This window comes from Falco rusticolus, chromosome 4 (assembly GCF_015220075.1).
Source record: "Falco rusticolus isolate bFalRus1 chromosome 4, bFalRus1.pri, whole genome shotgun sequence".
Taxonomy (NCBI): Eukaryota; Metazoa; Chordata; class Aves; order Falconiformes; family Falconidae; genus Falco; species Falco rusticolus.
The window spans coordinates 97,282,674-97,296,249 of record NC_051190.1 but is presented as its reverse complement, the minus strand read 5'-3'; the positions used below and the strand labels follow the sequence as shown (position 1 = coordinate 97,296,249).

Here is a 13,576-nt window from a genome sequence, read left to right as displayed (position 1 = left end):
TATTGGCACAGTCAAGAGCTTGACTGTTGCTCCAGCCATGACCATGCAACTTCCAACTGTTCGTTTAAAAGAAAATATTGCAGAAAACAAGTCCCTCAGATTCTTCCAAAGCAGCAGGCCATGTGATTGCATCGCTGTATGCATCTTTCTTATGAATCCAAATAAAACATGCCAGTAAGAGCAGCAGAAGCATGGGAGGTGCATAATGCAAGAAACTCACCAAGTAGAGCGACGCCTTTGCAAGTCCCTGGAATACGCCGTGTTCTTCAGTGCAAGCCGAAAACAATTCTGCACATTTCAGAGGGCATCGTTCTGATTTTGTTTATGGCGCTGTAAATTAGGAGGGACTCCATGGAGGTCAAGAGAACTAAAGGAGTGTGAAATTGATGCAAGGGAGAGAAGAGGGGGAAAAAAACTCCATATGTTTCTCTCCTTGCACACTAGCATCAGAGCCTGCTTCCTGGTTTATCAAAGCATGCTATAGCCCTTTCTATTTCCTGCTAGAAAAGTAGACTATTAGCATACAGCTGCATCTTTTAGGAGAGCAACACAGAGAGAACTGGAGTTTTGGTGGAGTGTTTTTCTGTTGGGGTTTTTTTGTGGTTTTTTTTTTTTCCCACACAGGCAATATAAAACACACAGAAGAAGGAGACACAACAAAGCAGGTTCTCAGCTACTGTAATTCAGTGCAGCTTCATTGTAGTCAGTGGAATTATACTGATTTACAGTAGATGGTTAATTTACATCAGTCTCCCCCATTCCTCTCTCCCCCTGGGTCCAGAGAGGTTGAAAGCAAGCACTGAAGAGAAAACAATGTGTAAGGCCAAAGAAATTCAAGTGGCAGAGAACCTTGCAGAATGAGAATGCACCAATATTTAACAATGCAAAGGCTGTGTGCCAGAGAGGGAAAAGGGGGACAGAGGACATTCCCAGGAAACTAGGAAAAGTTTCCAGTGGAAAAGGCATTGCAGCTGGACGGTCCTGAATTGCTGGCATCACCTCTGAGCCTCTTCTGAGAAGAGGGAAAAGTACCTTTAAGTGAGTAAATGAGGGACTCCCACCATACTCTACACACTGAGATTAGGGATTCATAATTATGGGACCTCACTAGATTACACATTCCCATTCCCTCCTACTCAGGATCTTTCTAGTCTCCTGTATCCTGGGGCTCTGCATGCCTCCATCGCTACTGTTCTCCCTCTGCCTCACTGGGATCCCTCAAGACCACAAGACCTGCCTGGCATCTCCTTTTGGTTTTTTTCTCCTTTCCTCCTATGTCCCTTCATCACTGATTTTGTGAGCTTTGCTTTCATTAAGGTGGGAGGTAGGTGAAGAAATAAGCCATTGGCCATTGATTATTAGCACTAAGGGCTTCAGCCACAAGGATAACTGTTGTTGCTGATTAAAATACTGACTGTGGCTAACAAATCACTTTCTAGCTTAATAGTACTCTTCCTGCATGCTCTATTCATCCTTCCAATCCAAATGGAAAAGTCCAGAGCAAGCTAGAAGCTTTGACAGCGAAAATCAGACCTTTTACAGGACTGTCACAAACAAAGCATTTGTCTGGAACAATTTCTCTGAATCAAATTAATATGGTAGGTTGTTACCTGGGGCAGCAGAAGACCAACCAGGTCAGTTCTTCTATCATGGCCTGCTACAATACAATGTGCAATAAGCTCTGGCTGAGGTGAAGCAGGCAGGCAGAAGTCAGCAACCTCTTCAGCCACCTCCACTGAATCCAACTGACAGCGTGAGTCAGCTGGTCTTGAACACGTCAGGATGCCCTGCTAATTTTCCTCCAGACTTCAGCACTTGGCATTTTTCATCCAAACACCAGAATAACAGGCTGCATATTAGAACTCTTTTTACTTTCACGATTCACTCTGCACTTCAGCTGCCCTCTGTGCACACATGTACAGACACACACACACACACATCTGAGCTACTGGCAGCCTAGCTATATCCATCCCAGCAAAGCCCTCTAGGGCAGATGTAAGTAATGCCAACCAAAAGTGTTTTGGGTAGTGCACCTTTTAGTCTGGTTCACTGATGTAAATGAACTCTGGAAGGGAAGAAAAAATGTTTGTTTTTATGCTTGATGTTGGTTTAACTGCAGCTGCCATAAAAATATAGCTGGAAATGTCACAGCAGAATCACACCCTGACTGACAATGAAATACCAGCCAACGTTTCTAGCATAAATCTTGCATAAAGAAAGTACCAAGGTTTAATTTCTAGGGCAAAGGGAAGTGGGCAGACCCAACAGACAAGAACTTACAAGAAAAGAAAGAAGAAAGACACTTTAGGAGAAAACAATTCTATTATTAACTAGATATTAATTCATATACATTAGCAGATAGTGCTGCATCCCATTAGCAGTCACTCTTAAAACAGTAAGAATTTTTCTGTCTAAGGCCTCTGGATAAAGCTGCCAATTGTTGAATGCAAAAAGCTCCAATGAAAATATTTAGTTTTGGCAGAGACAAGGCCACCTACGAGGCTTTCCATTTCCCTTTTTTCTCCTCCTTCTCCCTCTCCCAACCCCCTTGCAGCCATTAATTTACTAGCAGCAGCTGTGATTGTCTGAGATATGCAGAGAAGCGTAAGACCATCCTGTGCCTCATGCCAAAGCTGTTAGTTCAGGAATATTACAGGATTATTTTTTAAGATGTTCCTCCTGTTGTATGCAAGGCTGGAATTGAAAAAAAGGAATTTAAGAGGATTTGCATGCAGTGTGTTTGTTATTCATTTTGTTGTTGCCACAGCATGTGGGATTTGTGTGCATTTAAGATATCAACTTAACTATGTTCCCTTCACTTCATTACTTGTGTTTGCCAGCTGATGGGATGCCAAGGTGAAGTAACTGAATCAAAGAAGATTTAACGTAAATACCATTTATAATATGGGGCAAACAATGTCATACTAGCGAGGTGGCTAGAGAAGGGGGAGAGGAGGGGAGGAAAAGGGGTATCATGTGCTGTTTGAATAGAGGGTGCGTCTCCAAAAGACTAATGAGAGGAGAAACCAGCTGTCCTGACAAAAATCATCTCAAATGCTGCCAGAGGCTTCTGTTGTCATCAGTCCCTTCTTTCAAATGTCTTTTACTGTGTTCTGAAAGGCATTCCAATCATTAGTTATCCTTAGGAAGAGAACTACAAATAACTACTGCATTGTGCCGTAGATTGGTTTTCTCGCATTTACACTGTTTCTTTACCAGATAGGCCTTATCAGATTTTGCCTTTCATCTTCTCACTCTCAGATTTTTTCTTTACAGGTACCAAGAAGGTAAAGACTAAAAAGTAGATGCTTGGTGTATAAGCACTGGCTACATACTCTGTGCCCTACCTTCTTTTTTTTGAGAGCCCTATACAGTTAGGTGATGTGTTATTCACACGGTAGAGCTTTGCCAAGGGGCAAGTATGTGACATTACCCGTACTGTTTTCTAGTTGGGAAGATAAAATCTGCTGTCACACATCTATCTAAAATTTCACGTCTTGAGGAGAGGGACAGTAATCAGTAGTAAATGTTTTAGAGAAAGGAATGAGACATCCTGTTCTTGAAAATAATGAAATAACTTGGACCTTGAAGAACAGATTTCTATCAGGAATTCCCACTACCTGCACTTCAGGCACTTCAAGGCTAGGGTCACTTATTTTCACTCTTTTAAACAACCAAACAGTATTTTGTCTAGGGGATACACTCCTGTGGAGAATTTAGAAAAAATATCTCTTTATACCTACCTTTCTCCTCCATCCAGATTTTGGAAATGAGAATATTTATTAACAGTGGGAAATTGGAAAAGATATGGCCCAGTGAAGGGGAAAAGTCATTGTTACTCATTGCAGAAACCTTTTTCTAACAACAGCTTCAAAACTCATGAACCTGCCAAGGCAGCCTTCGTTGGAAAGGAACCAGGGCTGCTGGGATCAGATAAATGTCACGTGAAGTGGCTGAGTTACCATGCAAAAGCCTGATTTCAAAATGGCTCACTCGGTGTCCTCTGAGCCTGGCTGCTTTCTGATGAGCTGCCCATAAATATGTGTTTACGCTTTAAATGGCATCAGGAAATCAAGATAGGGGGGTAGCATGGAGGCTGAGCAAGGAGGAGATGGATGCAGCCCTCCCAAGTGCTCAGCCGGTGTCTCAACCACAAGGGATACCCCGTCCCCAAGACCCCTTTGAGCAGCACATGCCACCTGATAGCCCCAGCTGTCACCGTGCCAGCATGCCACCCGGCTGTGCCCAGACTGCATCTGTGCCCCTAGCACGTGCCAGCCTACCTGCCTCTCTGCTGGCAAGAGTAACGACGGCAGGGAAAACGGGGGCAGCGGGGCTTTGGCACATATTAGGAATCAAACCACACAACCAGGATCCCTGGAATGTTTGTATGTTGGTTGCTAGCAAATGTTTGAGCCCCAGCAGTAACACAGGCACAGCTGCTGTCGCCCACACTACTCAGAGTAATGTAGGACGTGACACAATCACACCTTTGCTCTTCTCTGAGGCTTTTGCTCATCGCTTTTGAGTCACAACCCAGGGGCATCAGGCAAGATGTTAGGAGACCTGACAGTACATGGCCTGAGACAGGTCATTCCACTTCTGTGCCTCTGTTTCTCAAGGTTTTACAGCCCTAATAATTATTCCTACGTTATCATCGAATCTTTTTGTTCTTCTGTTTACAGTACATCTTACAAGGATGCTGTGTACTGCTCTCATGTAGTTTTACTTTTTTACCCTCCGTTGTTTACAAAACCCCACTTAAAAGGCTGAAAATAAAATTTCTTTATTGATTTCTTTTCTTTTTCCATTTGGCAAACATCGATTTTTTTTCCTTGTGTTTTTAATGGGGCTTGAAATTAACATGAATCTGTTTGTTCAGATCCCTGTTTGAATTAGTGCAGTTTTAGTAATAAAGTTAGGTAGCTGTTACCTTGGAAACAGAGCTCTGTTTTAGCAAACACTTTAACAAACATTAGGGCCTACAGAAACAGAAGTAGTAAAACAGGATTCCTCAATAAGAGATTGGTGGATGTTGGCATCAGCCAGTACCTTCAGCCCAGAACACGCTGCCTGCCTGATGGCGATCGCATAAAAAGTGTGTTAATTCAGGGGCTTTGGCTCTTTCACAACGTTGAGTTTTTGCAAGTGCTTCTTTTCCCTTTTCATCGAGCAGTGCCATGTTGTCAGTCAGCATTAAGGACTCGCTGCTTTTCACTATCCCTTAATTGTCAAGCTAACCTGAACTGCTTGGCTTAGCTGTGTGATCCTGCAAAGGTGCAGGTGTACTGTGTGTACCTCTGAATCCACAGTAGTATAACATCCAAGGTACTAGGCAAGATTGTTACGGCAGGATGGCCACAGGGAGCTGACAATTACTTGCAGGGATATACTATGCCGCTACAAATACGCTGGTTTGAACAGTAGCCCACATACTCAGTGATGTATTAGGCCTTATCTTCTGCAGAAGTGCAGGAGAGAGCCTCAAGACAAAAATACTGAAATGTATGTGACAGTTCAGAGAGTGGTGGTACAAACACAGAGACACAATATGCCCCACAGCTGAAATTGGAAAGCAATTGTCCAGATACAGCAGCTTCACTGGACAGAATGAGACAGAACAGACTGAGTCAGCTGTGTTAAGCTTTATCATCTGAAAATTGCTATTTACACCGGTTAGGTAAGGTTCATTTTCCTCTGTTTCTTTCCAGTAACATCCACTTAGTGCACCAGGGTAGGACCACTCCCCTCCCCTTTCTACCCACCCCCCACCCCCCCACCCCCCTGAAAGAGGAAGTGTTTAACAAAGACCAAAAAAACCTCTGGAACAGCAGAATTGTTTCAACACCTCCTTGAGAAGCACAATTTGTGTACGCTCAACTTTCTTTGACCATGAGGCTAAAGGTGTCTCAGCAGCGCTTGCTCAGATTCCAATTAAAAATAAATAAAAATAAAATGCTGAAGGAGAGATGACATGCTGTTCTGCTGAGGTCTGTTGTTTTTTGATTGTTTCTGGCTTCCAATATCACCTTCAAAAATCAAAACTTGTAGCTGTGTGAAATGCCAACTGGCTGGTTACTTGTTTAGCTACGTGTATCTTTTGTGGACGGGCAGCAGAACAATGAAGAAGGAAGGATAATGCTTAGCGTAACCTCAGCATTAACGCATACAGCATAACAGATGAGTAGCCACTGCATTTGAAGAGCAGTTCATGAAGCAAAGTAGAAATGATGTGTGCGCAGGATATAATTACAGCAGTAATGTAATAACATTCCATGTTAGATTATTAGGGGTCTATTCTGCCCTTGACATGCCTACATAACTCCCATTAATGTTAATTGAGGTTATGCACGTGAATCAGCAGCTGAGCAAATCACTAAATTAATTACATGTAAAGTACCTGTTCCATTTTTTTAAAATCCACCGATACATTTGGTCAGTGCAAATGCTTATAGTCCAGGAATGAACTACGACAGGGTGGAGGAGAAAGGATGTGGAAAAGACTGCGCAGATTTAAAAACCCCATTAAACAAAATTAAGTTTTGACAAATAGGCAAGGGATAGTGGGACTATTAATTCCTGGACAGGGCTGCCTGTACCTTCCTCAGAAACCCTGGGGCTCTGTTTGAATAAGCTAGGAGAGACTCTTGCTTTTCTGTAGCACCTCCTGCAGAGGAGGTTATCTGGAGCTTTCATAAACAAAGGTGTTAAATACTGGCTCTGCAGGCAAAGGTGGCACCTATTGTGAGTGAGGCCATAAGAGCAACGACAGGCTTGGATAAGGCACACAGCTACTACTATTTTTCTGCTTGGCAATTGCAACCCCCATTTTCTGTCCAGGAACGCTTTGATCAAGCAGATGCGATGACAAGGACCAGTGTGATGACAAAGTCTTTGCATATGGTGGGAGAAGTTTGGGCTTCAAATTCAAAGCGTGTGTTTCACTGAAGGGTCTCATTCTGCAAACACTTATCCTGCAGTCTGAAGGGTGGAGATTGTCGTGCAAGAAACTGAATCAACCTTTTCTAACTCTTTGTTTCATTTTTTAGTTCGGGCACCAGGAGCTCTTAAGCTCTCAGTGCTCCTGAGCTGCTACAACAGGGTGCAAAGAACAGAGGGTACTTCCTTGAGAAAGGAAGGGGGCAGTGCGTACCCTCCATCACCTGCACCTCTAACGTTGCCTCCTTCTGATGCTATAATTAGAGCAGAGCTGGGTTGTCAGCCCTTTCCACAGCAGGAACCCCCTGGAATCCCCTTCTCAGCTGGGCAGGATCTGGAAGGGATTCCCCCACCCATTTAGCAACCTGAGAAGGCCCGGATGGCCATAAAACCCTGGCACCTGTTTGTGATCCCCCACTGGGAGGGGGGGACAACCGCCCCACGTTCAGACTTCCTGAAATAGAGCAATATCCGTGATATGACCAACAGAGCCTGAGCTTTTAAACCTCTATTTTGCATGGAGTAAACAGCCTCTCTGGTTTCATCTGGACCTCTCTGAACGAGCAGCTTCTGGAGTGGCTTCAGTTACAGTGAGCTCCGCTGCCCCCACAGATAGCTCGTGGCCGGACTCCCCATGTGTGTCTGGTGGCACCGGAGCATGTTGGATGTGCTTAGCCACGTAAAGAGGCCTGGCTTCAAAGAGTTACACTCACAGGCTCGCTGCCTGCCTGACCGGCAAAGGGGAACTTAAGTTTCACCACAAGACAGTGTGGACACAGCTGCCGAAATGAAGTGAAACTAACCCTGGTCAGCTGCACCGCAGATGGGGTTGCCAATTTAATTGTCAGTAGCATTACTTTCTGTAATTCTTAATATGTATTTATACCCATGTATTTGTAATAATTTGCACTTAGGAGTCCCCTGTCGTCACCGGGGCTATAGAGACGTCCAACTGGAGGTTGCCAGCAAGGTGAGCAGTCCCCCAGGATGGCAGAGAGAGGAGAGCTTTAAGCGAGATCCCAGTGCCGCGGCCATGGCATCATCCCTGGCCTGCACAGCTTCAGTGGCAACAGCATAGCTCTTCCCACTGGATCTATTCTTCTTGAGTAATAATGAGCAGTGATGGCTCTGCTGCTTTGGTGTCCGGCTTACTGCTGTCTCCCTCCCTCCCTCCCAGCCACCCTGTACAGAAATGACGCTTCCCAGTGCAGGGAATTGAAGGTGGGATGGAATAAAGGTGTTTAAGGACAAGATCATGTTTCTCCCCCCCTCCTCCCCGCTCTTTGGTATGTGTCTCACTGTTGTCTTTGCAGAACCACATCAGCAGGAGCATAGCAGCCAACTATGGGGCTGGGGAATCTGTGCTTCAATGCCTCAAAAAAACCTCAAGAGAGATGGTGCTTAAAGAAATTGCTCTGCTGCAGCAAATGAACCCCAGTGCAGGTGAGATGGTCTGCTTTACCTTCCTCACACCCTGCACTGTTGTACCCTGCTGAGAAGTTGGAAGTTGTCATGGAGAAAGGACTGGTCTCTGCCTAAGAAAGCTAAAAAGCTACAACCTAAAAAAAGGTGAGAGTACAGAGAATAGATATTCAGATGCCAAATAAGAATTTTGATGCTTGACTTCAGATGTTCATGTTTAATAATAGAGATGTGTGTATTTGCTAGAGAAACAAAATGGCTTGTTCACCCCCTGGTTTTATACAGTTAAGTCTACAGAGATCTCCAAAAACCATTCAGGGTTACGGAACTGGTATTTTAAGAAAGAAAGGTGGACCTTGTGGACACAGGACCAGCTTCCCACCTAAGTCCACAACCCCAAGGGTTTAGCTCAAAATCGCCGTTGTTGCCCACTTCTATTTAAAAATGCAATTACAAAACAAAGAGAAAATGGGATGTGAAAATGCATGCTCATCAGCGGGTTTCATCATGTTTTTAAAAGGCCAGCTGTCTTACCATCCTCATTTCAAAAAGGAGACTGGCACTCGGGAGCAGCTGTGAGTAGTCAGGCAGCCACCAAATGGCAGATACATTTAAATGAGCTCCTGTTCCATATCATCTTGTGCAAGTTCCATCATCTGATGTGTGCGTGGATCCTATTCCTGTAGCAGGTCAGATTCAGAGATATCAGAAAACCTAACTCACCTCCAGAATGACTTTTATGTGTCCAGCACACAGTGCCTTTCTAAGACATTGCCTATGCATACAGGTTTAGTGTAAGTATACAAGGTCTAATGATTAAATAGCCCTGTATCAAACACCCAGTAGTTGGACAATTTACTCTGCAGTTCCACAAATATTAGTTAATTGAACTGAACTCTTCTGCACCATATGACATATTAGAAATTGCACCTTACTAGGGCCTCTCCTTTTGCATTACAGATTGCACTTCAGCTTAAATATTAAACTCCTAGTTTGTTTTGCTTAATAAAGTTCTGGGCACTTCTGCGCTGGGGGATAAGTGATAAATAATGTGAATAGATGGCAGGTCAGGCGCTGCAAATAGAGCCAACCACATCGCAGAGAAATCGCAAGATTCAGACACTGATGACGCTGAAGTTTCAACAGCCGCACACGGAATTGGGCTCTGCCTCCCCCGCACCCCGGGGGGCTGTTACGGAGGCTGCCACTGAACCCAGCCGAGACTTCTCACATAACTGAACTTCCACCTCTGTGTATAGTGATTGCAAGGCACAGCCCATAACCACTACCCCACAGCGTAAAGGGGAATCTTTCCCACTATGTTTTCTCTTCATTTAATTTTAAGGCTGTCTTGCTAAGCCCTATTTTTGGTGGTTTTTTGGGGTGCCCCGCAAGCAGTCCCCCATACACCTTGCAGTCAGTCTCCCACCCGTTCCCAGCCAATTGCCCACCCGCTAGGCCTCTAGCCCTGGGTTGTGGTGGCTCACGGCCAGAGCAGCACGCAAGCCCCGGTGTGCCTCATCCCTGCCCCCATCCCCATCCTCACCCTCCCTGCGAGGCCCCGACACTCCGCAGGGCCCCCGGGCCCGCAGTCCAGCCGGCCCACGGTGGCACAGCGCACGGCAGGGGCCAACACGGCTGCGGGGGGCACAGAGGGGGACCCGCGGCCAGCGGGAGGGTCCGGCGGCCACCGGGGAGCGGCAGGTGCCCGCGGGGCCGCCCCCCCGCCGGCTGCCCAGCAAGCACAGCTCGCACCGCCGGCCGGCTCCGCGCCTGGCCCTCGCACTACTCTGTCCCTCGCTCACCCCACAAGAAATCTAAACCCCAGCAGCAGGTGCTACGCTAGGTACGCAGGAGAGGGAGAAGGGAAAGAGGAAAAAAGGGAAGGCGGGGGGGGAATAAGGAAAACAGTAATAGTAACAAAGCCTAACCAACCCAAACCCCATCTCTGCCCACCCAGCTCTCCTGCTGACAGCCCCAAGGCAAACGGCGCTGCCGCCCGGCCGGGCCCCCTGCCCCGATGAAAGGGCGGGCGGGGAGGGCGGCGGGGCGCGGGCGCAGGCTCCGCTCCGCTCCGCGCCCAGCCGCGCTCCTGCAGCGCCAGGCGGCGGGGCCCGTGCGCAACGGCAGGGCCGGCGCTGGCCCCCGGGACCGCGGGCAGGGCCCGCCGCGCCGCCCGCCCCGCCCCGCCCCGCCCCGCGCCGCGCCGCGCCGCTGCCTGAGGCGCGGCCGCCACCTGCCGGCCCGCCGCCGCGCTGCAGCCGCACGGCCCGCGGCGCCCCGGCAGCGACCTGGGCCGGGAGAGCGCCTCGGTGGGTGGAAGCGGGCTGGCTGGAGCAGCCGGCAAGCGCGGGGCCCGCTCCGCCGACAGAGCCGAGGGGACGAGGCCCCAGCGAGCCCCCTGATCGCTTCGGCACGGCGGGGCGCGGCCTGAGGCGGACGGGCACCGGCAGCGCCGCCCTCGCACTCGGCGCTTCCCCGGCAAACCCTGTCAAAGGCCCAGCTGGTTGAAGCTCTGCAAAATTTAGCTCTGCCGTTCTGTTAGCCCCTGACTGATTTCAGGCGTACATTAAGGCAGAACCTGGCTACACGCGAGCGCAAATCTCCTGGAACCACCACAAACGGCACCAGCAGTCGGTCTGGAGTAGCTGGTACTGGCCAGCAGAACAGGCCAAGAACAGAGCAAACCCCGCCACTTTTTGCTATTCTTTCCCCTTTCCTTCGCTTTTGACGAATAATAATACTAATTTCTAATTCAGTATTTCTAAGAACACTAATTTCTAATTTAAATTAGCTAATAATACTAATTTCACAGCCAGATCCCAGGTGGACGCAAGTCACACTGTTGTAATATCCCCTCGCATCTTCTCACTCAAACACTGCAGGCACAGACTGCTGTCTGCCGTGCCCAAGCAGATGACAAACTGCTTCACGTAAGGATTGATTTCTTCACTGTTTCTCAGGTAATAAATTGATGATGGACAAATAATTATTGCCACTGCAAGTCAAAGAGTAGGTATGGGTTGGCAGAGTGAGTGACTGCTGAGCTGCAGCATGGCAAGAGCCAAGACCAGGAGAGAAGTTTCTCTCGTGATCCTTCTTTGGTTACAAGATCTAAATGCTGTTGCCTCTCACCGCTCTGTTCACATGTACGGCAGCTAGGCTACAGTCCTGTGGGTTTCAGGAGAAGGAAATAAGGCTAGAGAGGATGCTTACTCAGTTAGAAAACATTTATTCCTCTGTTCCTGTATTGATTACCTTTAGGTATGAATAGCAATGGCATTCTTATTCTCCAAATGTTCATTCTAGTCAATAACAAAATTAATTTGTATACCAACAAATCTGCAGCTATCCAGGAGGCAAATAAGCTCAGTATATAACAGAGGGGAGAGTTTTTGCAAAAGGGAGAGTGTAGAAAGAAGCCTGCTTATAAAAATTATTGATAAAAGAATTAAATGTTTATAGAAACCAATTCTGTATCTTTAAGCATTTTACACGCCCAGTCCTCAGCGATAACCAACCATTTCAATAATTGGTGTTTACTGAAGAAAATTGATTTTTAAATCTCCCCGATTCATTTACAAATTACTATTATTTTTTGTACTAAAGTAGCACCCCAGAGTCTGTAGCACAGATTAGGGCTCCTCTGGGGTAGGTGCTGTATAAACTCGTAATACAGCAGTGTTGTCCCTTCAAACCCATCACCCAGGAACTGGCTTTCTAAACCACACAGCTCAATGAGATCCATGGGTATATATTTGTGCATGTGATACCGAATGACTACACAAAAGCCAACACCTGAGATAAAAGCACTTGCTTATTAGATCCCACACAGGCTCTGAGGTAGTGAAAGGTGCCGTAAGAAAGTTAGCATCACACATAAAAGCCTCTTAACTCACTCAAAACCCAAATCCAGCTGCTGTTGCTGCCACCATGGACTCTCTGAACTCCTCAGAGGTGCAGAGGAGCTGCAGGAATGGTGGAGTGCCATTCACAGGCACTTTTGGCCTCTGCCTGTGACAACCCAAAGCTGAGGGCAAAAGAGGGCAACACAGGAGGCTGGCAGAGATGCGATAAGATGCAAACACCTTAACTCACTGAATGTGAGAAACAGTCTCACATGGCAAATGCTCACGCTGGTTCTGCTCGGGAGGTGCAGTGAACAGGCCCCTTCCTTCCCTGCAGGGAGGATTTGCTGGGTGACATGTTAGCCTCAGTGCCGGGGTTCTAGGAGGTAAGAAGTACTCAATGGCAAATGGCCCAAGAGGTACAAGGAAAATGCACTGGGGGACTAGCAATCCAAAAAAATGACCACCATATGTAAATAGGCAAGTTAGACACAAAAATGGTAGGAAAAAGGTTTATTCTCCTCATGCTATGGTATATGGCGAACTGCCAATATGGGAAAACAAGACATTAAGAAGCAGCCTTATGCAGGAAACGTGACAAGAGCAGAAAATTATCCCCATTGCAGTGTCTGGATAACAAGGTTTACCTTCCTCTAAATCTCAGCATTAACCAGTAGGCAAAATGAAATTGCATTTCAAGGTCATGTGATCCCTTGCCACAGACTACCCACGGGGGAGGGAAGTCGAGTGTTCTGAGCAAGGCAAAGCACAAAGTAGAAACAGGTGACATGGGGGAAAACTGCCCTCAGACAAAAACCTGTGCTGAGCCAATGTATCTTAAGTTGAAACTCAGGGGTCACACAGGTGCACAGCGCGTCTGGAGCACTGACCTGGAGACGCACTTTATCCGCCACATACACAACCACAGCAGAAGCTGGGAAATACACACAAAGAACGCGCAGCAAAGACAAGGAAGGTAGCTGTGATCTGGCCGCACCAGAGCATCCGCGTTGTTTGTCTCTCTCTCTCTCTCTCTCCAAAACATGTGAAGGACAAATCTTGAGTGAAATAGATGAGCAAACATGGCAAAAGCTACTCGACTGATCCAAAGCCCACAGTGATCAAGGGAAGTCCTCTATGGCAAACCACATGCAGTACCCACAGCTTCTGTGAATATGGTCAGCCTGTTACAAGGAAATAGCGGATACGTAGAACAAAAGGTGTCTTGCAGCATCCTGATGAGCCGTTCACCATTTTGAAAAACAACTGATAGCATCCTTCCCTCTGCTAAATGCTGTAAAACAATTTAATGGCCAAATATCCAGCCATAATGTTTCCAGATTTCATGGTATATGTTGAATTTTTTC

At 46.9% G+C, this 13,576-nt stretch overlaps 1 protein-coding gene across 6 annotated transcripts in view; it reads right to left on the bottom strand.

The window, feature by feature from the left end:
- KIAA1143 (KIAA1143 ortholog) overlaps positions 1-13,576 on the bottom strand; it is a 67,440-nt gene that overhangs the window by 34,916 nt on the left and 18,948 nt on the right. The window contains exon 4 of one of the 6 annotated variants that reach the window (XM_037383759.1): positions 12,478-12,588. The exons of 4 other annotated variants lie outside the window; for them this stretch is intronic. In XM_037383759.1, the coding sequence (XP_037239656.1) occupies positions 12,493-12,588 (96 nt within the window). In that variant the 3' untranslated portion in view covers positions 12,478-12,492. Of the gene's footprint in view, positions 1-12,477; positions 12,589-12,707; positions 13,394-13,576 lie in introns of those variants that run through there. One more of the 6 variants, XM_037383760.1, reaches the window with a different exon arrangement.